This window comes from Hippocampus bargibanti, linkage group LG01 (assembly GCF_051943395.1).
Source record: "Hippocampus bargibanti isolate YZ-2025 linkage group LG01, ASM5194339v1, whole genome shotgun sequence".
NCBI classification, from domain to species: domain Eukaryota; kingdom Metazoa; phylum Chordata; class Actinopteri; order Syngnathiformes; family Syngnathidae; genus Hippocampus; species Hippocampus bargibanti.
In genome coordinates, this window is record NC_142734.1 from 36,797,570 (window position 1) to 36,822,278 (window position 24,709).

Sequence of the window (24,709 nt, forward strand, 5' to 3'; positions counted from 1 at the left end):
TATGTCGCAGGGTATCCCTGCTAAGCTAAAATAATGACAATTGATGATACTTTACACACTGATGATACTTTACTTTATACCCGTATGAATGGTAATAGGTAGGTGGGTTGCTATGCAGTTTTGTATGCTTCAGATGCACCTTTTGTCATCTAGTGGAGGAACCTTTCATTGTTCTGACGATGACTTGCCATCACATACGAGACCGTCAGGTGTGGTCAAGCAAAGCATCAGTGCGGATAGGTACACCGTGGATTGCCCGTCAATCAACTAAAGAGTGCAGGGAAAGGTTTTTGGGGGGTACCAGGTTGGAAGGGTGCTTTGCTTTTCAGCTGTCTTTACAGTTCAATCGGATTTAGATCAGAGGCCACTTCAGAATTGTCCAATTGAACCCCACAGAGAGCCTTTCCTTTGAAGGTGCTTGTCTTCATTTTCTTTCTAACTTTCAAATTGGCATCCTTCCTCTGGTCTATCTTGAGTGCCATACACACCACGTAAGCTAATAGCACAATGTCACAATATGCCGAATCGGGCAAATGAGTATGCGGTGTTCATTTTTGAGGAAATACAACATAAACACACCGAAAAGTGGATTAGGACATCACACACAAAAACAAAACAAAAAAATCAAAGAGGAAGTTGAACACACGTTTGTGAAGCTTAGTGAGATAGACAATATCTTGATCTATTGGAATATATCGTTGGACTTCTGGTAAGTAAACCTTTTATTTATTTATTTTTTTTCAAATAAAGCATTTTTAATGTCATTTGGGTGAAAAATACTCATGTCTCAAATGATGTCATTTGGATTCTTCTGGGCTCCAACTCGACATACATATTGCATTAACTGCGTGTTTCTTCTTGCGCCTCCGACAACATCCCATGTCAGTGATATTGATATGAAAAACCCTCGCAGTTTATAAATGAGTACAGATTCTTCTTTTGCACGTGATAATGTTACGCCACAGGGCCATTAGCGTTTCTTACCTCAACACAATGTGTGTTGAGGAGACCTTCGTTAACTTGTCTCACAAGCCCACTTAAGAGCTACTTACAGTAGATAGCTGTTGAGTTCGCCGAACACCGTTCGTAAAAGAACAGCCTTGTTAAAAAATACAAATAACGTGAAAACGTTGCAGCGAGTCAGCCGCCTTCCCCTCACTATACTTTGGCAGTTGTCAAACAACTAACATCACAGTACAAACACTCGAGGCTATTCCAGTGTTTCCCAGCTTTTACTGAGCCAAAACACAAATTTTACAATTGAAAGATCTCATAGCACGCCATCCAATTAAAAAAACTGAAATGATAATTGCTTTTGTCTCAATTTACTTCTAAAATGACGCACGTGGAGTGAAATCTGAGGAGGTTTAGTTCAACATAAAAATGATATCCTCGCAGGAAGTGACTGAAACTGCGATATCAATATTAGCTAGACCGATTTATGGTACACTTTGCCATCTTGTGGAAGATGATTTATTGTTCTGTGATGATACATCACTGCCATAAACACATGAACCAAGTTACAGCTGAGATTTAGCGGTTACAAATTTGATAACAATGTTGATTTAAATTAAGTAAAATTGGATCATTGGCAGAACACTGGATGCTAATTCATGGCAGCAACAATCCCTGGGCTAGTTATCTGTGATGCAGACAAGCTAGCCTAAATTCACATCGACTTTTCCTCACAAAGTCTTAAACATTGAGTTCCAACCAACACGGATTGTTATTTTCTTTGTAAAATGCATTTTTAAAAAGTCCTATTTTGTTTTTTTACTGATCAAAGGTTCAGTGAATGCCGGTTTGTTCAGTAACTCTCACAAGGTTAAGAACTACTGGCTTATATGAGTTTAACTGCTGTGATACTCAATACAGAAAAGTATATCTAACAATACAACATGATCATCTTTTACTTTTCTATAAATACGTACGGCTGGTATGCAAGCAGTGAGTAGTTTTGCACAAAATTGACATTGCAGAGGCCAGCTTTCACTTAATATTTCATGCTGAGCATGTAGTCATTCTGACCACATCCCATAATGAGGTACGGTGACAACAATAGAGCCACAGTGTTTGTGGAAGCACGATTTCACATTCCAGTGGCCACAATGTAGACGGACGGATTAGACGGCACAATGAGGATGAGGCTGTACTGGAAGGGATAATAGTGATGGAAAACATGTGGGTGTCAGACAAAAGCGTGCTCATTCAGGTCGGGAGGCAAGACTCGGACCCTCGGAAACCGCTTCAAACTTTCCGTCGGCTTGACCCTCGTGAGCTGTGTGTTGAAATAATCGCTGCCCTGATTTGAGCTTTACAAAAATGTAGGAAAGCACCCTGGGCTTACGACGCCACCTAAAGGCCCTTGATGATATGGTGTGACAAAAAAAAAAACATTTATTTATACAGGGCAGGGGGACAACTTGTTTTCATATTCTCAAACCATCCTGAACACGGTCAATAAAAAAAAAAACATAGCAAGAATGAAACAAAATATCAATTTAGTTCAAGTTATGGATAGCATCAGTCACTGTCAGACGTCCAAAAATGTGTCCACGCTAGTACCAGGGTTTTTGTCACTGTCACGCGAATTCCAGGACCCACAGAATATTGAGTTTTAGGACTACATACATATTCAATGCAGCGTAAAAAAACTTAGACTCTCTTCTTTCATCAGAAAAAAAAGGTAATTCCTAAGTTATTTGGGTCTGGAGTTATATGAGCTTGAAATTCGGGCGGGTGTCCAAAATACAATGCAATACATACACATTGGTTCATATAGGGCTTTAACAACAGCTGACGCTGGAACAAAGCGCTAACATGAAAAAAAGGGGAATGCTGCCCCTTGTGGAAAGGAAAAAAAACATTGCCAGAGGACACAGCCAGAGCTTTATCAGCACCCAAACAAGAAAAAAAAAAAAACCCGAACAAAATCGAGAATCGTCATATTTTCAATTTGCGAATAAATTCAGGAATGGCAACTGATGAGCCGTGTTTAATTTTTAAAACAAATATATAGGCCAGGTCTTTCAAAGATCAGCAAAGTTACAAGGAGATAGGAGGGTGTCTTATTTACAATAGATTTAATCTATTAGTTGTTACAAGTTTTTTTTTTAACCGATGGTAATCAATATTTGTTCTTAACAAGTGTCTTGTTTTAGAATAAAGGCAAAAGTGCAGCGTGTTCTACCGGAAATAAACTCCTTGTGTGTTCTACATACTTGGCAATAAAGATGATTTGGATTCTGAAAAGAGAGGGATCATATTGCTGACCTGACCACAACAAGCAGGACAATTTCGACCACATAGGAGTGAGCATTATCTCTTTTTTTTTTGTGACCACACTTTCATCGGTGAAAATGTTAATGACCAATGACTATTCATATGTATATAATATATATATATATATATATATATATATATATATATATATATATATATATAAAAACATCTCTCAAAGATCAGAATCGACACATGGCATTGGCGGAGACAAGCGAGAGGGCAAAAAGTGAAGATTTCAACCAATTTAATTGAGAAGTACACATACAAGCGGTCGCCTTAATCAGTAACCAGCCGTTTCAAAAAGGTTGCTGACCTATTTATAAGGGCACTCGAATGCTGAAATTTCACGGTTAGCCCACTGACAATAAACTTCTGACATTTGAATCATTTGTCTGTACCACGAGATACACCAACACACAACAAATGCAAAGAGAATAACAAAAGGATACAATCCAAAGTTGCTTTTACTGCTCTTGTTTGTCTCAGTGCAGTTACGAGGATAAGCGGCGAGACGATACAAGCGTGACTTCACTAATATGTTTTACAATCTCCACGCTGTGACCATTGGATTGAGATGTTTGCTGAATGCAGACGACACTTGGACAACATAAAGAACCAAGTTGCGGTCATCACATAATTCCCATACATATGTTAAAACTTGAACGCATCGCATCACATCTGCACCAAGCCTACCAAAAAAAAAAGGCTACAGAAAACACAACGTGTCTTGTTCCTGCAACAAACTTCAAATACACCGAAAAAAAGGCAAACTTCTTCAAGCTTTGTGTGTGTGTGTGTGTGTGTGTGTGTGAACGCCCACACGTGAAAGGCAACAAAATAAATACAATGGCACAGAAAATTGGACAATGCGAATGGGAATTGGACACCTAGGAGGAATATAAACAGCGCGACAATTATCTGTAAGCCAAGATACGACACAATTATATAACTAACAACAAAGAATATATTTTCAATGGAAAAAAGAAGCTCGGCAAACACTGAATCAGAGAGAGGAGGAAGATAATGACATCTTTGCGTCAATATACTATTTGTATTTACAAATATTTACAAGGTGGCGCTACCAAGGCATTGATATAATTGATCACGCGGTGCTCAAGAATCCAGGACAAATAGCGGTCCACGCACGCCATTGAAAGACAACAGCAAAATGGATCGTGTCTTGACGAACAACCAACGGAGCCAAATGGCAAAAAATGGTTTCAAAATTCACCAGGGTCGGTTCGCTTGATGCCAGACAAGGTTCAGAGTTCACGGCAGAATAGTTCCTCTTTGAATGACCCTCTAAAATGTTTTCACTTGACAATGCGACGAGCGGAACAATCAAAATGTATAATGCAGGAAATATCATTGGATGTAAACATCACAACTGGTTTCTCGTATCGGTCCCATTTTTAGCCGCACTGGCCAAGTTCTTCCTTAAGGCGTACTTTCTTCGATTGATAGCTATAGGATCTCTTCCACGCCGTGCGCAAAGATCATGACCAGGCCGGGTTCCAGGATCATGTCCCCCCCCATGTGTTGGTTCTCGCAGGCCATCATCACCACGGCCTGCTTGCCCGGGATGCGCTTGGCCACGTAGTTTTCGTAGAAGCGTCGGTTCAACTGGCGCGTCTCCAGCGGCGCCAGGCCCTGCGGCCAATTGCGCTCGTGGGCGTTCTCGATCAGATCGTTGACGATGGAGAGCGGGCAGCCGCTGTCGATGAGCGAGCGCTTAATGACGGCCTGCAGCACGGCGTCGGGCGTGGAGATCATGCCGCCCCAGCGGGTCACCCTGGCCGGCTGCATGGAGTTCACCCACCTGAAAAACCAGCCGCCCATCAAACTAAAGGCTCCACGTTCATTGCCGGCGCTCTTCGTTCGCCCTCGGGTGACTCCATAAAGACCGCGTAGGCATTGGCAAGATGGGGATATGATCACGTTGATCAACCTCACGCCGCCGCGCTCCGTTTTCCAAGCCTTTCTCAACGTGTGTTTGAACACGTGGACTTTTCTACAGTTGTCCCAATTGACGGACATGCGAGTGTACTTGGGTGGCATTTGGCTTTTCGCCACGAAAGCTAAGTGAAAGCTATGCCAGACCAAAGTGGAGATTGCCAACCAAGACAGCAAACAGCACGAGCTCATCTTAGCATCGTCCAGCTAAGCGTCCACAAACATGACAATGACAATTCACCCCCGTCAATGAGCAAGAAGAAGAAGGCACTTACTCCAAGATCTCGTTGTACTCGATGGTCTCCTCCAGGTTTTGTAGGTTGGGGTTAGCGCTGCGGAGGGCACGCGTGTACGCTTTGAGCAGTTGAATGTCTCGCTTCTGGAGAGGGAGAGGAGCACATTGACTAGGCTAGAACACAACACCGTTACTTACAGTCATTATGTGCATTTAGCAACAAAATGACATTTCACCACATCAACCCGTCCTCCAAGAGCTCAAATATAGAATCAACTTTAAAATTCTTCTTTATGCATTTAAAGCTATCCATAACCTTGCCCCCCCCCCCCCCATACCTATCTGACCTTCTTCAAATTTCTATTCCTCTCTCATTCCCTCAGATCCTCTTCCTCCCTCCACCTCTGTGTGTTGCACCAAGACGACTATTTGATATTCGCAGAGACAAATCAGACCATTTCCAACGGAGCTTTGGCGCCATCTTGTGCATTTTCTGGGACGCTACATTGGAGTCATTGACGGCTCGAATTGACCCGGAAGAACTTCTTGAATCGATTGCAAACATTTATACTTTCCTCTTCAGAACTATTTGAATCATATTCATAAGTGGATGAGTAACAAACAAGAAAGCATCTTCTCCCAATCTGAAGCCATTGTTTTGATTCTCCAGCAAGGCAAGACGTCTTGGGGTGACGCCACGAACAAGGGGGCGGGACCTTCTGAAACTGGCCACTTCCGGTTTCAATTTGAAGTACTTTTTTGACACTTCAACTCATTTTTATTGGTGTTTTGTATTTGACTAAAAATATCATTCTGCGTGTTTTGGGTATTTTCGATGCTATAAAACGTTTTTTCTGATGTCAGTTAGGAAACAAAAAAAAATGGTGTCGGTTCTCCTTTAAGTGCTTTTGAAAGCCACCCGCAGACACACTTACTTGTTCGCCCAACTGGTGTTTATGTTCAGCCACAGTTTTCTCCAGATCTGAAATTTTGCTCTGCTGCTGCTGGACGACACTTCGCAAGTGTTTGATGCAGTTATGGTTGGGCAACTCATCTTTGGGCATCTCCAGGCTGCCGGCGGGGGAAGAAAGAAGACCAGGTGTTCCTCAGTGCTCCTCAGACAGCTTTGGATTGTTCAGAATTTATTGGACCGTGTTGCATTTGATCATCCCACACCTACAATACCCCCCTTTGTTTAGCGGAAAGGTCTGTGCTGTTGGACAGACTGCGCCTGGATGGATGCTTGCCTTGAGGAGCCCGTGATGAGACAAAAGGAGCGCAGATGGGTATGTGGAACTGTCACAGCTTGGAATTGAAGCGGATTCACGTGGGACAGGAGATTTGAGAAAATTTCCTTTCGTCAATGGATGCTACAGCTTTGTGCTTGCTTTCAACATTTAGCTTGTAGCAGACGTGCACATTTCACCTGATCCATTGGTGAAAATGATGCTTTGATCCACTCGTCTTTCATCTACAAGTGCTTCGTATAACAAAGTTGGTGCTTAAGATTGAATGATTGTGTACTTTGTGTTGTGTCACATTATTTGTTACTTTGTTTGAATTCAAGACGGCGCCGAGAGAGTGGCTGCCTTTACAGCATCTCCTGCATTTTGTTTTTCTACTTCTTCCTTTCCTTTACTTTTGGTGCTGTGAAATGTAAATTTCTCCACTGCGAGACAAACAAAGGGCAATCCAATTCAATCGTCTCACTTAATAGGTCTATGGTGGGGGGTGTCTAATTGAATCGGGCGTCAACGTTGGAGGAAGGAAAGATCTAAAATTGGCAGGTTTCCAGTCCGGCGCAGAAGAGCGGCCACTCACCCGCAGCCCTCCTCGCAGTTGATGGGCCTTTTGGGGTTGTGCTCACAGTCCTTGAGGTGCGACTGCAGCTGGTCCAGTCGAAGCGTCGCCGCGCAGCCAAAACTGGCATTGTCGCAAGTGATCTGCAGCTTGGACAGCATGTTGCGCATGATGCGAGGCACGGGCCGCAGGTGAGCCAGCGTCACCACCGTGCGGTCCACGGGACAAATCTGCTGCTGGGCGAACCACTGCGTGATGCAGGCATTGCAGAAGGCGTGCTCACAGTGGGGGGCCTGAAAAAGAAAAAAAAAAGAGTACAGTCATTTAGCTACGCAGACGCGTCTTTTAATACAAAGGGCCAATGACGTGTTATCGTCATGACAAAGAAACAGAAAAAACAATCAGATTTTCGAGCCTTAAAGGACAACCGACGCCTCCGGACAAGTTGTGTCCATCATTTGTAAAATGGCTTCAAATGACTTCTACTGAGCCTATTTACTTTTGTAGACTCGCGCTGAATATTCAGGTAGTCTTGTTTTTCAGTTGGTGATATAATAATAATAATAATAATAATAATAATAATAATAATAATAATAATAATAATAATAATAATAATAATAATGCATTTATCAGCGCCTTTCAAAACTCTCAAGGACACTTTACAGCAGTGGTTCTTTCCCCATAGAGCCTATGGGGAATTTCCCACAGGTGAAGAACCACTGCTTTACAGTCACAGGATATTTTTTCTGCGGGTGAGCAGCGGCAGCCACTCAACCTGGAAGTAACAAAGTAAAAAAAAAAAAAAAAAAAAAAAAAAAAAAAAAAAAAATGACAACACAAAGACAATAACGAGGAAGTTAGCATGCTATCATATTACAAATGCTCCATTCAGTGTCCATGGGGAGGAAAAAAAATAGAGTGAAAACAGATGATTTCTCATAATACATAATAGCTAAATCAGCATCTATAATGGATCATTTATTATTATCGATCAATATAATTTTAAGGATCGCAAATGACAAGCAAGTACTACTTTGCAGAGTAAAATAAGAACACAGAAAAAAAAAAGTGTTTTTCACACCAAGTGTCGACTGTGGTTTCATTTCGTGAACACGTGAAACAAAACAAGCAAAGCTAATGTGGCTGTAAACTGCACGTAAATGTACCGCGTGTCATACCTGCACCGGTTCTTCGAGAACTCCGCTACATATGGGACACAGTAGGTCTTCATCCACCTCCCCTTGGAACCTCGTCACGTCGTAGCCCATAGTGCATCACTGGCACCGACCACCGCCTGTCACATAAAGTTTGTTTTATAACCCACTTCAAGGACAACCGACACCATTTTTTTTGTTTTCGAACTGACATCAGAAAAACGTTTGATCGCATCTCAAATACCCAAAACATGCAGGATGATATTTTTAGTCAAATGAAAAACACCAATAAAATGACTTTAAAGTGTCCAAAAACTACTTCAAAATGATCTGATGTCACGCCAAGATGTCTTGCCTTGCTCGAGCATCAAAACAATGGCTTCAGATTGGGAGAAGATGCTTTCTTGTTACTCATCCAGTTATGAATATGATTCAAATAGTTCTGAAGAGGAAAGTATAAATGTTTGCAATCGATTAAAGAAGTCCCTCCGTGTCACTTTAAGGCGTCTGGAATCTAATGTAGCATCCCAGAAAATGCACAAGATGGCGCCAAAGCTCCGTTGGAAATGGGCTGATTTGTCTGCTGGGAATTTGTGTCAGCAAATATCAAATACAGTAAAGTCTCGTTATATCGATATCGGATATATCGATAGTCCCGGTTATATCGATATTTTTTCGGACTCCCTTGAATATCGATATAACGAGACTTTACTGTAGTAGTCTTGGTGCGACACACAACGATTCACTATCATGTTATTTATGTTTTTTCCTTCTAATTTCGCCATCAATACAAAGTTTTCAGACCAAACAAAGTTCCCAAAATGCATTGTGTGTCGCTTTCTCACTCAGGGGCGGTCCAAACGTGACGTCACGTTGGGATCGTCATCAACTCGAAAACAAAACTTCTGGAATATTCAGCGCGAGTTTTAAAAGGCAAAATATAGCTCCAATATGCGGCGGTAATCTTTGTCAAATACACTCAGTAGAAGTCATTTGAAGTGATTTTACAAATTATGGACACAACTTGTCCGGAGGCGTCGGTTGTCCTTTAAGAGATGGCAAGGAAGATAGAAAATGACAGGCTACCTGACTCATAAACAGCCTCGCATGCTTTCATTCAGCTTTTGACCGGCATAAAGATGCTGCTGCTGCAAAAAAAAAAAGGAGAAATGAAATAAACATCACACATAGACTCCCTAAAATCTCGTGAGCTATTTTGGGTATCATTTGTGATCCAACAACAGCGGTTCTTAACCTAGGTTCGATTGAACCCCCGGTCGGGTTCGATGAATCGGTCTCGCGAGTTCGACAGAGCCTCTGCCACGGAGGTTAAGTCACATCCAATCACATCAACATGTCAATTAGTCACTAGATTGTAAATTTTGTGCACAAATTTAAAATAATATTTTTTGGGGGGTCATTTTTAACAAATGTGTTTTTATGTGTTAAATTCATACATTTTATTTTTTTCACGAATGACGTGTTCAGCAAATGTGCATAGGGACTGCTTGGCTTAAGTGCTTCTAACAAGGTTAAGAACCACTGGCGTACACACTTTTTAGTACATTCGACCACCACACTTTTATGTTTAAGGCCAAACATTGAAATTGCCATTGATAATCGAAGAAACATTTGAGTCAAAAATTACTTTGCACACAAACCACCCAGCAAATATTTGAGAACTCTGGCCAAAAGACTCAAGCTTGCATTAGAGGGTGTGTACAACCAGCTTATTGTGATTGTTTTCTTCCTCTTTAATTGCACAAAGGGAGGCTCGAGTTGGCAACCTCCTGCGCAGTTACAACTTTTCTTTCAAGGGTTAATGGACAACCTGTGAATATTTTATATAAATGAACAAACAGTGTGCATATTTTATAGAAATGTGATTTCGGACGTTTTCGAGAATGTGTTTAGAATTGATTCGTTTTTGTTGCGGCATTATATGTTATGCATGTTAGCCCGTTTTATGAATGTGACTTGACTTTTCGAACTAACGCCGTCGTAGCCGGAGGAGATGTAATGCGCATTATTTCATTATTGTAAAAGTGGGGTAGTCACGTTTTCTTTTTTTTATATGCATTGTTGAGATCTTCAGCTCTTTCGCGATGCATTTGGGAGAATAAAGATTGGAGATGGTCCTTCTTCTTTAGGACTCACACACACACGGCTTTGATCGCTGTTGTGGCTGGGTTGCCAGATCCGCTCAATATTACAGCATTTCACAACACGAGGATACAATATAACTTGCATTGTAATTCTCAGCTCCGATTTAAATAACAAATACATCAAAACAATATCAGCGCAAGACGTTGTTTTCGTCTTACCGCGATCCTTCCATGTAGCATGAAAAACACGCAGGCAAGCAGGTGATGCTGCCTGCGCCTTCATTTTCCACCATCACACTCACTCACCGAATCAATCCTCCAAAACAAAGTGTACTTCAAAGTAAGCAGCGTGACGCTTTTGCACATCGTGTGCCCACAGATGGACATCGAAGTGCGCATATCTTTGCGGTGCGGTTGCAATCCTGTCCGACTCAAGTCACGTCGCGCGTTAGCAAGTGAATCACTCTTAGCATCATCGCTGCTGCAGCCGCTGTTTTCCTCTGGACATTAGCCTCGCAGCTAACAAGTCACAGCTAGAATATTAGCGAGCCGCAGAACGACAGATAGCTGCCACGCCTTATCCGCACTGACCCAAAACATCGTAGCAAAGCGACGGACTTACTCGCTCGTGTAGTAAAACAGCTGCCGGCGAGGATTTGTCTGTAGCTTGCTTGGGTGGCGCGACTGTTAGCTGTGGCTAACAGTTAGCCGTGGCTAGTCGCGTCCGTTCTGCCGAGCGACGTCCAACGCCGACCGCGTCACCCGCAGCGACGACGGGCGATGACGTCACCACGGAAGTTCTGCCAGGACCTCCTCAGATGTGCCTCGCGATTGATTTAAGGTCATTCAAATCAGTCCGGATGTATATCGCCGTGCTGTGCTTTTAAATCAGCATTTATCATTTAAACAGGACAACAAACACGTTTGAAAAACATGTTAGATAGATAGATAGATAGAAATGTACCCCATGTACCGGGAGACACATCAATCCTCTTTGGTTAAAGTATAGAGGTACGCACACGCCAATGACTCCCCAAAATTCATCCCGGCATGCTTCTGTGGCCCATCTATCTCCCATAAATAACTGAGGCCTTCTCCACATTGTTTTCACAAAGCTAAAAATCAATGCAGACATTCTGATGTTTTATGTTGGCCAAACCCAGACTGGTCCTGCCAGATAGAATCATCTGATGTTATTGCCAGAGGAGGTTGGGGATGGTTGATTAGTCAGCAGAGTGTCTGTGACTCAAGACTGTCCTTGTTAAAGTTGCCTCGTACTGCAAAACAGGGGAGGATGAAATCAATAATATTGCAATGGCCAAAAGTTGCAGCAATATGCCATTTTTGCTGAGTTTCATTTTCATGAGATTAATGGCAGATAAATGTTCTGTGTCATGACAACATTGTGGGTCTCTGTGTAAAAAAAAAAAAAAAGCCACTGATGCCACTGCGGTGAGAATTTTCCCTTTCTTTTAAATAGAAATAAAAATAAATAAATAATCTGGAGTGACAATAGTTTGGTGGTCTTAATATGGGACTTTAGGCCACTGATAGTGTGCTTGCAAAAAATTCAATAGTCTCATTAGCATATTTGACAATAAAGCTGACTTTGACTTCAATGTATCACACTTCTTTTCGACAGCGTGTGCTGTTTGAGATACTCAGTAAAATGACTTTCCTCCCATGTTTTTTTCAAAAATGCCTGATATTGCTATTATTTCAGTCCATAATTTTTTCCCCTCATTCTGTTGTGATTATATATACTCAATGAATTCTCGTCATTCATATTTTTACTATTTTGTCTCACCTCCATAATGTCTGTTTGGTTTAATGGTGGCTGAGAGAAAAAGTATTATAAAGTTATCTTTTATGGAGTGAATTTTTTGTGAGTCTGAAACAGAAAAAAATGGCCTTTCGGTTCTTATGCAGAATTGATCTGATTTGCATCTGCATTGATTGAAGTTATAAAAGTGAAGTGACTGAATCTGTCATCCTTTGGATGCACTTGTGATACACATACATGTAAACCAAAAGAAAAAAGAGACAACAGACTGGATAAATATTTAGCAATAGCACTTTATTCAACACAAACAACCCTAAGCCACAATACTGAATGACAAGACCAATTGGCTGCAGCAAACATTTTATAAAATAGATTCATAGGTTTGAATGTCACTAAATTGTTTTTTTTTCTTTTAATGTCAGAAAGACAAATGCAGGTTTTTCCAAAACAGCGAATGATCATTTACATATTTAACATTTTTTTTTGTAACAAATCATCATTCACATGTTCACACAAAGGAATAACAAGGCAAAGTGCTTTCAGGATTGCATTGTCGAATAAACTAAAGAGGAAAAATATCAACTGGTTGAGGGCTGAAGTGAGTGAGAGTGGGGGACAAAATGGGGCGGATTGGTCCTGTCCTACAATGGGGGCAAATGCACTAGGTTGGAAGGGCGGGATTTTCACCTCAAATCTCATCCTGTCCGCCTTGCCATCAAACTGAACGCAGCGACTTGGAAATGGGCAGGACAGGACACCAACTGAGCACAAGATGCTTTCTATTAAGAGCGCAGAGTCGGCGGATGGATTCAAAAGGCAAACGGCACGGTGTCGCCAAATCACAAATCCACCCTCTTCCACTGTCTCTCGGGGAAAACAACATTATTTCAGAACAAAGTTACAGTTACAGCCAGAGACTACAAAATAAATAAAATAAAAGCTAATATGTGGTTACCGATTGTTTTTTTTTTTACAGGATGACTCCGCTGTGCGCTACTTGAATGTTAAAGGGGACTATCATCATAATCTGCACCGTAACATTATCTGGCTTCACATTCCAGTGGTGTTTAGTCGTATAAATGCTTCTCATAATTCCCCTAGACGTACAAACGCAAACAATTCTTTGAAACTACCATTGCTTAGAACAAAATCGGATTTTATTCCCACAGCGGCGAGCGAGCTCTTCTAGTCGGAACAAGGTGGAGAGACAAAACTAGAGTCAAAGCTGCAAAAAACAAGGAGGTAGGAAAAATGCTACGGAGAACAGAAAGTATTGCAAACGCAGCGGTTCGCTTTCATCCAGCAGCTGGCGAGTGGATTTGTAGCACGGCAGCTCGTCTCGAAGAGTCAGTCGGTTCAGCTGTCAAGTTCGGGAAAGAACGTTGACGCTACGGGCCGATTGAAATCTGAGGTGCGCTACTTTCAAGTACATCAAAGCTAAATCAATGTGAGAAGAAAAAAAAAAAACACATTGAAGTGTTCTAAGCTGCTTTCTCAAGAAACGGATTACGTATATGTTTGCCATCTAATGTAAAGCATGAATTAGAATTTTGGGCTTTTTTTGTATTTACTACTACTTACACACCCAAATAATGATTGATTGTAATTGAAATATGAAATAAAACTAATGGGTTGAACTGACATAACTCCACAATGGATTTCCCCCCCAACATTGTTACATTCGATATGCTGACAAAAAACAGCAGCGGATTTTGACCACTGTCTGAATTTGTCAACTGGCAGTTGAAAAACGAGAGAAAAACTCATTCTGATCGACGGTGGTTGGCTGTGAGGAAACTAAGAACAAAATGGCAATCAAGTACAGTCCCTCTATCAGAACCTTAAAGGACAACCGACACCAGTTTTTTGTTTCCTGACATCAGAAAAACATTTTATCGCATCTAAAATACCCAAAACATGCAGTATATGTTTACTCAAATGCAAAACACCAATAAAAATGAATTAAAGTGTCTAAAAATGACTTCAAATTGAACCCAGAAGTGGCCAGTTTCAGAAGGTCCCGCCCCCTTGTTCGTGACGTCACCCCAAGACGTCTTGCCTTGCTCGAGAATCAAAACACTGGCTTCAGATTCAGAGAAGATGCTTTCTTGTTACTCATCCAGTTATGAATATGATTCAAATAGTTCCGAAGAGGAAAGCATACATGATTGCAATCGGTTAAAGAATTTATTCCATGTCATTTTGAGGTATCTGGGCGGGGGGGGGATGTCGCACCCAAAAGAGGCAAAAGATGGCGACAAAGCTCCGTGGAAACGGGCTGATTAATTCCTTACAATTTTTGTCAGCGAATATCAAATAGATGCTCGGTGCAACACCAAGGATTCACCATCACGTTATTTATGTGTTTTCCTTCTAATTTCGCCATCAACACGAAGTTTTCAGACCAAACAAAGTACCGCAAAATGCATTGATGAAAAGTCATGAAAGGACTGCGACAGTATGTCCTTTCTTAGTCAGGGGCGTTCCTTCCGTGACGTGAGGACTCATCACCAACTCAAAAACAAGACTTCCTGAATATTCAGCGCGAGTCTTAAAAGGTCAAATCTAGCTATATGCGGTGGAATCTTTGTAAAATACGCTCAGTAGAAGTCATTTGAAGCCATTTTACAAATGATGGACACAACTTGTCCGGAGGCATCGGTTGTCCTTTAAAATTTGGGTTCTCCCAAAACATTCTACAAGCGCTGGACTCGACGCGATGAGCTGCTGTGCCAATTCACTCCAACCTCCAAAGAAACACAAAGCATCCCAAAAGCTCGTCTTTCCGAGTCTCTTCCCCGTTTCAAATGCTCTTAATTTCAACTGAGCGGTTGGTCCTGTTTGTCATCGCAGGTCTTGCTGCTGGTGATGGCATTGACTCCTTTAGCGCGCAGTCGAACAAGTAGATTTGCAGATTTTGTAAATGAGGTAATCAGGCTAACGTCGGGAAACCCTGTCATTGACGCAGGCACACAAACACGCGGGCGCGCACAACATCATTCACCCGTAAAAGCAAAACAACGAGGTTCTTCAGACAAGACGGGACGGCGGAATATGGAGTCCACTTTGGAATGTCGGGTGAATGCGCAAACTTTTCTTTTGGGTACAATTCTTCCATTGCAAAGGTGCACTGTGAAATTAGCTGATTGTAACTCATCACTCGCCCTGATTCAGAGTCCTTCCACTCCTGATAAGGGCTCCCTAGTATGTCCACAGATAAGCCACTCCAGGTCAAAACAAGCAAACCTATCTTCCACCTGGTTGCTCTTGAACTTAAGACTGCCTCAGCAGCCGATGGAGGCCTGCTTCAAGTCCAGTTGTGAGGATTGTTAATAGCTCGTGAGCATCAATGAGGGGGGGGGGGGGGGGCAACATCTACAGTGACTAAACAAAACAAAGACGGACAATCGCTTGGAAAAATGTCACAGGACATGCAAAGTATACATCCTTTCCTACAGTAGGCTATTCCTCATAAGACATTCAAAGGGGCTCCTAAGGGACAACTTCTCCATTATGGCTCTGCTTTAGAGAGGAATCAAGCACGGCGAGGACTTCCATCACGCAGTAAAAAAGTTAGGGGGGGGGGGGGGGGTCAAAATAATCCTTATTTCTATCAGGCTGGATTTACATTGCAAGGGGTCAATGGCCATTTATAACTGTATTTGATTGATCTGACCGATATGCAGTGCGCTTTTGATCTTCAGCCCTCAATGTGATACGCCACGGTTGTGTTGATTGGCATACTTGGGCACTACTTGGCTGCATGCGATCTGATGGACTCTTTAAGGATTGACAGATTTATCATTCACACGAGATATTGAGGTCGATTCAGTCAATGATAGTTTGTAGCATAGAGAAGAAAATGGTCACATTAGCTATGAGACGTTGAGCTACATCCACATAACTCTTCTGGGTAGCTTGCCTTAGCTCAATAGAGCAAAGGCATCCAATAGTAGCTCAGAACATGCATGAATTAAAAATAAATTTGGAATGAAGGTGAAAACGCGAGTGGGAGGGCTCAACGCTGGCTGTACTCGCCGGACTTCATCTGGCTCGTAACCCTCAGAAGGATCAAGTGGTGTAGAAAATATACGGACGGATGGATGAATAGCAATGAATTTATTGACAACGGTGAAAATGGAGTTAAATGCCCGCATCTGATCGAAGGAAATTCAATTCCATGTCTATTTTTTGGGGGGAGTTGCATTGCCAAAACACATTCAAAGTAGTCCTACATAACAAAAAAAAAAACCATCGTGTAAATCCAGCCTGAGTTGTCATTGTCGGTTCAACAATGAATGCACGCAAAAAAGTGTTCCTCATTCATTTCCCCCCAAAAGAAACTGCTCCTGAAAACAAACGGCACTTTTGAGGGGGAACGAAAAGACATAAATAAAAAGGACAATCAACTCGAAGCAATAAAAGTGTGGAAACACTTACAGTAGGCTATACAGTAGATAGAAATCTCAGGTGTTGGGACTGTACAAGCTTTAGACTACACGCTGAAAAGGGAGGGCCACGCAATAACCCTTAATGCTCAACATTTAACACAAATAAGGCATTTTCAATACTCCTTTTATCCGCATATACCACAGACAGCAGGACTGAACAGCTCTTTCTTCCCGTTTTTGTTTTTTTTTGGGGGCGAGGGGGTTCATTCAAGAAAGAAGATGCATATACGTTTACACATGCAAAGGAACATGTCTACCAGCTAGAAACGAAAAGTGGAGGAATAAAAGATTCCAAAGTACAAGAGTGTGTGTCTTATCATGAGGACACGCCCACGGCCGTCTAGCTAGCAACGCGCACAAGGTGCTTCCTCCCAAGCAGGCGGCGCGTCAAAGCTGGATCACAGTTTTCAGAACCAAATAGCACGCGCCAAACAAACGCCAGCGCTCTGAACACAAGCAAGAAAAAATCCTTTATTTGCTACAGCCGAAGTGACTTTTGGTGTTCAACTTAAAAGCATATTCAATCATAATAATAATAATAATAATACAGAGGAAGCAAGGATAAACAAAAGGTTATTGCACTTTTCATCTTTTGTCTATTTCCAAACGAGGTCAGTTGAAGAAGATTCAAGCCTCGGTTAAGACGACACGTTTACGTCACTTCTAGAGTACGATTCACACAGTTATTAACACTGCACACTGGCTACTACTGCAAGCCTACTTGTACTCACTGGCCCTAGCCTAAATGACACACAAATCAACACAATAAACGACATGATTCCGCTTGGTGACGTGCGTCGCGAAGCCGCACAATCGTCAAAGGATACCGAAGAGTTTGAGGAGGCCCTGAAGAAGCTCAGAGAATCCACAACCTTTGCTTTCTACAGTTTGTGTGACTTGACAAAACAAGATTGGGACGCACCGATTTGTCGGGCGCTCGCCCAACTGCTCCCAGTCATCGACCATCAGTGTACCGAACACACTGAAGGGTGTGGGTGATACTATCGTTTAATTTCGGAAGGTGGGTCTATCAAGAGAGCTTTTGATGAAAAGGTTTCTTCAGCCGTCATCTGTACTTCTTCAGTGGAGCCGCAGGGAGTAGTCCTCTGCACCGCCCTACCTGAGACTAGGGACCTATCATAGCAGAGTCCGGCACCGCCACGTTTGGACAGTAGGGATATATATAGGCCCGAAACTACCGAAACTAGAAGTATCTTGGATAAGAAGCGAAACGTCCGACACCTTCAAACAAGTCCAGATGACGGCTGAAGAAACCTTTTCATCGATGGACCACTCCTGTACCACTGAGAGCTTTTTTTTACCCCCCTAAGGTGTCTGCTTTGCTACATGCCCGGTGTCAAGGTGGGAAAGGCCGGAGTACTGGGGTACTACTGCATCCGATAGTCAAACCTCATCTGTACCGAAACACGTCCTTCAAACGAGGTTTTGGAAACGTCAACAGAGCTTCGTGGTGCCTTCTTTGGATTTGTGCTTTCATATCGTTTGATCCGAATCCAATCACATATTGGATGCGCCCGAAAAGGCGCTCACAAATGTGCAATGGACACCACCCGCATCACCAAAGAGTGGCCAAACAAAAGCAAACGAATCCCATCGCAGAGGATCAATTGTGAGGGCTGGATGCTGATTGAAATCTCATTTTCCCCATCGTATAAGGCTTCCGGGAAATACAAATGGAAGACCGTCCCTTTCGGTAGTAACAAATAAAAGGCACCGTGCCATCACTGTGCTCGATAGTACACAGGTCCTACTGATATGGAGGGGAAGGGAAGGGAATGTGGAGTCGTGGCTAATGACCAAGTCTTCAAGGCATGGGAGAGAAATGTGAAAAATTAAAGAGCGACCTTCCGACAGTCACACAGCAGCCATCGTCCCGTCTGACATGCACCAGTAAATGAACGCCGACTGTCATGGCAAAAGACATTCTTGACCTCTTATCCTTTCTTTAAAACAAAAAGAATACATTTGGGCTGGGGGTTGGGAAAGGTTAGTTCTAGCAAGCGGCGTCACACACAGGATGAGGTAAAATTGCAGGTCCAATAAAAAGTCCGACAAGGTGCAGCAGGGAGCGACTCGGTAAAGATAGAAAACGCAAGCGAGTGACAACTCCGCCGATATACATTTCCCATTTCGGCTGGTCGAAACACAATTACACAACTACATACTCTCTGTGTAGCTGCACTTTTTGTGTGTGTAATTTTCCTAATCTAAAATAGTCATTTCTTTATGACTATATTTTCTCTCTGAGTGAATAATGTGAGGAGCACCACTTTAAACCCCCCGGTGGCCGTAACGGACAAGCCTAGGTTGATTGTTTCCAAGTCAATTCATTCACAGTGGCAAATACGGCGTTCTCCTCCGGTCGGGACTATCACTTTGCCATGGCGACCTTCTGCGCTATGTGCTAACGTGACAAATGTGTGTGCTTCTTGACACCTGAAGACCAACGTGCTTTTTTAGTTGTTTTCTTTGAGCTCTTTTGTCTGTTGTAATCACATAGAGGCGTTGCAATGTGTCAGGTATTGCCAGGTATCCAAACATGTATTTTTTTTCATGCTTTTTCAGAGACTCAACAATGAATCAGAGTGAAATCAAAATTTGCCGTTTTTGTGGTTGTCGTCGTCGTTAAATATCATCAGCAATGTTTCAAGTAAGAATCGAGACATCCATTGAGGTAAACTAATTTAAAATACCCCGCCCCCCCAATTGTTATGACATCAACAAATAAACACACACACACACACACACACACACACACACACACACACACACACACACACACACACACACACACACCCTTTGCTAAACAAACAACCACGGGATTGCTATGCTCATATCAAAACTATGTTGTCCAATTGTAAAACTCTACTGACAGACTATTTGTGTCCAAAGTATCCAAAAATCCCATGCAAATATTTCTTTTACTGTAGTCCTAAGTGGTACAAAGACATGCAAGTCCGAACGCTATAATGATGATAATCCTTCCTATTTGGGAATACGTTACTGCCCTATATGAGTTACATCTAAAGGCAAATCAAGGTTTAAATGGCACTAAATGGGTGTTCCTTAGGTGCATTTTTGTCAAATATAGGCGACCGTATTCTATTTGTAGACCCTTCTCATTTGATTTCTTTTTGTCCCGCTTGATAAGGCATTCTCTACGAAACGGATGTCAAATTGTCCCACGTATCCATGGTTGGCTGCACTAAAATCCAATGGAGGCAACAAAACGACTTCAATGCAGCCCCTCGGTGCAAGGTGGTTCACGACACACACTCTAAACCAAGAGGTACATGTACACGCTACCAGGCATTTCCCACTACTTCCAGTCTCCCCGCTTGACGGGAAAAAACCCCGACCTGACATTCATTATCAGTCATGGCTCAGATTGAATGGTCAGACTGTAAAAGGCCTGAATGAATGCATAAATCAATTGGTGCTGTCGTGAGAGGCTTCCCCGCCCGCCCGTCCGTCCTCCTTATGCAGGTTTTGGCAAAAGTTGGGAATGCATTGAGACCCACACAAATGTATTTTAAGTCTTGCTAACTGGCATTTAGGACTTGCCCAAAGTGGATGGCAATCTTTGTACTCCACTCAATCACACACTCGCACTAATGCTACAATTGGAGCAACCCCCTATTTTTTTTTTCTATGTCGACATGCAAAACACTATTACAAATACACACACACACGCACGCACGCAAAACACATCCACACGCATAGATAAATCGTGTACAAAGAACACTGTCTCCCAAGCAAAAAGATTGTATATTTGCAGGGAGGCAACGCTGTTTACTGGTCACATTTAGGCATCATTGGAGGGGTGTTGGGGGAGAAAAAAGAAAAAAAAAAAGAAAAGATCACCCCTGCCAGAACATACAAACACCTACAAATAACCAGTGTGTGTGGTGTTTCTAAGGAGGCCACTTATTGGCACACTTTCCTCCGAATGTCTCAAGCCTGCAGATGGGGGGGGAAGAAGGTGCAGACACGACAATTTTCTCTCTCTCCCTGACTCCCCGTCCCACTCTCGACACATAGATAGACGCAAACGTAAACGCACACATTCACACACACAGATTGAAAAGCCAGTGGGCAGCGCGCAGCGCCTCGAATGATCGGAGACACAATTTGCTAATCAATGCAATGCGTTAAATCAACAACTAGCTTGACCATTCCTGTAATTCAGCAGCAACACACGTGCATGTAAACACAAGTACATACATTACAGCTGCTCCATTTTGCACACTTAGAACCTGAATGTACGAAAGTGCGTGCTTGACTAATTAAGTGCTGTGGGATTAAGGTTAAAAAGGGAACATCACGGAACATCCCATCCATACAAAACAATAACACCACCACCAACAAAAACTAATACTAGTTATCTTGCTGAATTGCGATCAGTTGACTAATGTTGCTTGTTGTTTCAAGCACAGATCCTGAGATCGGAAACGAATGATGTAGCAATATATTGATAACCCAAGAGGCGAATTTCATCTCAGCAAAATAGCAACGACTCCTCTGGACCGGAGTCGGTGTCAATTGTAATTGCAAGTAAGGAAGGAAGGGTGGGGGAAGGGGTGAGCTGGGGTGAGCTGGGGTGAGTCAAGCACGTCTCAGTCCTCAACACCCATCTGGTTACCCAATGTGTGCAATTGTGCCACCTGACTAGCAGTTGATACTATATAAAGTTATCATGGCCGACAGATGAAGCTAATGATGACAAATTGAAAGAAAATTCCTTCCTAACAGCTGCAATACAATCATCTTTAGTCTGCATTTAGTATGTTTAGTACCAGAAATGGGATGAAGCAACAAAAAAATAAGAAGACATAAAATAATGTCAAAATAAACACACCAGGAAGTATGTATTTGGATTTCTGCTATTCCTGAAATTAGCACAACAATTATGTGGAATGAAACAATTGGAGAAACAATTCAGATGAAACGCACTCGCTGGCGGAAAGCGAGAGGCGCTGTTCATTCAGTCTCAACTCGTGCCGCTCTCTAAAGAAGATAACTACGACAGCTACGACAAATTATACGACACAGTCCCGGGATTTCACAACAGGCCGCAAGAATCTGCCGTCACATTACGAATGTTATTTCAAAACACACCTACAATTTAACCTTCATTTCCCCCAGAGTGGAAAAAAAAGGAAATTTAAGTCAAATACCGTCCCTAATGGACAAAACATATTGGCCAAAGCAAATATCGCTCACCCTTTTCAGATTTTGTTATTAAACCACTTTGTTATTAAATATTGTCATCGGGCGACTGTGGTATCAAACGGGAGGAACGTGAGATGCTCATAATACTTTTGCCACTTTGCAGTCCAACTGAAATGACGGAAGGCATGGGTGGAAAAAGGCATTTTTGATGAGACGCCGTCAAAGGCAATCCAGTGCATTTGTGTTGACACAGACGGTTTAAAATGCCCAAAAACACACCAAATGAGGCCATTCCTTTAGTCTTCAGGTCATCTGTCACAGAGTTAAGACCGAAAGGAAAACCAAACACATTCCAGGGAAACCAAAGCCCTTGTGACAGTGATTGTCGATTCAATAAAACAAACAAAAAAGGCCAAAAGAAAACTATTGCTCGTAAGTTGCCGAATAATAATAATAAAATTAATAATAACTATGGAGGCAGTGAAATAAGCCGACAATTACGCTTCGAATTGACGACCATCAAGAGAAAGAAGCTATTTAAGACGAGCTCAACAAATAATCCTTCAACACTGATGGACACGCACGCACGCACACACAAATACGCACACAAAAGGCCTAAACGCCACACTTTTACTATCGCTTAGGTCACGCTGACTCTGAAATATTTGCACAAACACTGTTCAAGAGACGGGAAGGAAATTGAAATGGCTTGTTCATTTATGTGCTCAGATTTATGACGCTCTCTGATGAGGTGTTGTTGGCAGATATTACTTGTAAAGCCTTCATCGAAGAAATCAACAAGGCCTTGATCACTTCACTACATCCTACAGTAGTCCTCCCGACCAACACACACACACAAAAACAAAACAAAACAAAACAAACAAAAATCAGGCCAACAGACCCTGATGAAGATGAAGCAGCTGCTAAACGAGTTGACGAGGTATATCAAGATCTATTGTCTCTCTCTTTCTCTCTGTACAGTACAGTTCATCTCAAATAAATAATTTTATAGCCATAGTAGTGTCGATCAACTTTGGTCATAACATATGCTTAGAAACATTGTAACCTAACAAACACTTAGTTAGCATCTTGAAAATATCAGGATGGGCATACAGGGCATTCCGATGACGTCGCGGCGGTCCTTTGCAAGGAGGCGCCTTGATGTCTTCAGCAGCGTCAATTCTTTTCCAATGCCAAAAAATATTAGGAGCCATTTAAAAGTACACCACAAAATCTTTGTGACCCTTTTTGGATTGTACTGTAGGACACAAACATTGCACTTTTTTTAGCTAAGTTGAGGTTTTTTTTCTCCTTTGTGTGGTTCCTTCATTAAAAAAAAAAAAAAAAAAATCAATCTAGGCTAATGTACAATTGAACTAAAATTGAAAGGAAACTCTTTGATCATTCTTTTGGGACGGCTTAAAATTCCTCTACAAGGTCACCAAAGTGATATGACTTCAGTCAACGATATGACGGTGAGACCGGTTGCGCTTACGCAGCGTAGCGGCTGATTTTAAAGGGTTCCAATAACTTTTGCGTGGCCAGATGACATTGGTTTGGACGTCACACTTGATCGGCGTGGCCTTGTAGAGCAACAAGCCTCTATGGAGTAAGGACTACTCTGGGATGGAGGAATGGGGTTCCAATTGCATATTAGGTTTGACTGCACCTCAAGAGAAGATCAAACACTCACGCACGCAGACACATACGGACATACATACACAGAATAGATATGTAGGCAGGTGCTCTCCTGGTCCTCTCGGCCGTGGTAAAGGGAGACCCCGCCCGGTGGTAGATGACGGTGGCAGCAGCATGAATTCATCGGATTCAGCCTCTCACTCGGACAGACAGCCGTCCAGGGCGACCGGCGCGCCGTGGCGATCTTTGACGTAGCCGTTGCGGAGGCCGTTGCTCGGCAAGGGGGCGCAGGCGGCCGTAATGCCGCAGTGCTTGAGCAAGTTGAGGCCTGGCGACGGAGAGACGCCAGGGGGGGAGCAGGAGCGCGAGGATGGCTCCAGTTTGGGAAAAGGCTTCATGGTAGAGAGGATCAGAGCCAGACAGTCAGCCACGTCTTTGTTGGGAGCGCACGCCAGAGCTGGGGTGTGGCCTGGTCCATGGGTTTCAAAACAAAACACACACACACACACACACACACACACAAAAACATCAGAATCAGAAAACCTTTATTCGGCCCACAATGGGGAAATTTGCAATGTGGGACACATGACGTCATTGTCCAATGACAACTCTGATGGATGACGGCCATTTTTTTTTAATTGAAGCTTCAACTGAATTCAACTCATTCACTGCCAGATGATGTGTAAAAATATCTCCACTCCTGTGCCAGGGTTTTTGTCATTTTCATTTAAAGGACAAGCGACACCATTTTTTTTTGTCTCCTAACTGACATCAGAAAAAACGTTTTATAGCATCTAAAATACTCAAAACACACAGGCTGATATTTGTAGTCAAATGAAAAACACCAATAAAAATGACTTTGAGTGCCCCAAAACAGCCACAAAATGGCAAGATTCAGAAAGTCCCGCCCCCCTGTTCGCGACGTCACTCCAGGATACACCGTCACAAAACAACGGCTTCAGAGAGTTCAGATTCGGAGAAGATGCAACTCAAAAACAAGACTTGCTGAATATTCAGCGCGAGTGGTAAAAGGTGAAATATCCACAACAAAAACCAAAACAAATTTGCGAATGGCACACCGCGTCACACTTTTCAATTCCCGAATAAATTCAAGA

The 24,709-nt window shown here is 42.5% G+C and overlaps 2 protein-coding genes across 2 annotated transcripts in view; both read right to left on the bottom strand.

Annotated features, from left to right (window-relative positions):
- Positions 1–3,509: 3,509 nt before the first annotated feature.
- On the bottom strand, positions 3,510–11,575 carry rnf41 (ring finger protein 41). Its single transcript, XM_089014769.1, has 7 exons — positions 11,152–11,575; positions 9,511–9,572; positions 8,449–8,564; positions 7,292–7,563; positions 6,406–6,541; positions 5,511–5,614; positions 3,510–5,101 (listed from the first exon to the last, which is right to left on the bottom strand). Exons 3-7 carry the CDS (start codon positions 8,536–8,538, stop codon positions 4,747–4,749), a joined length of 957 nt encoding a protein of 318 aa, XP_088870895.1. The 5' UTR covers positions 8,539–8,564; positions 9,511–9,572; positions 11,152–11,575; the 3' UTR covers positions 3,510–4,746.
- Positions 11,576–12,585: 1,010 nt separating this feature from the next.
- LOC148904151 (serine/threonine-protein phosphatase 6 regulatory ankyrin repeat subunit C-like) overlaps positions 12,586–24,709 on the bottom strand; it is a 30,258-nt gene continuing 18,134 nt past the window's right edge. Inside the window, exon 28 of the mRNA XM_089014801.1 lies at positions 12,586–24,063. Coding sequence (XP_088870927.1) covers positions 23,792–24,063 — 272 coding nt within the window. The 3' untranslated portion in view covers positions 12,586–23,791. The remainder of the gene's footprint in view (positions 24,064–24,709) is intronic.

What these genes read in the sequence shown, in the direction of transcription:
- rnf41 (XM_089014769.1), bottom strand. Translation starts at nt 8,538, where the DNA reads ATGGGCTACGACGTGACGAGGTTCCAAGGGGAGGTGGATGAAGACCTA. An exon ending in TTCTCGAAGAACCGGTGCAG is followed by an intron (nt 7,564 to 8,448) that starts GTATGACACGCG and finishes TTTCTTTTTCAG; the next exon opens with GCCCCCCACTGTGAGCACGC. An exon ending in AACTGCGAGGAGGGCTGCGG is followed by an intron (nt 6,542 to 7,291) that starts GTGAGTGGCCGC and finishes CCCCGCCGGCAG; the next exon opens with CCTGGAGATGCCCAAAGATG.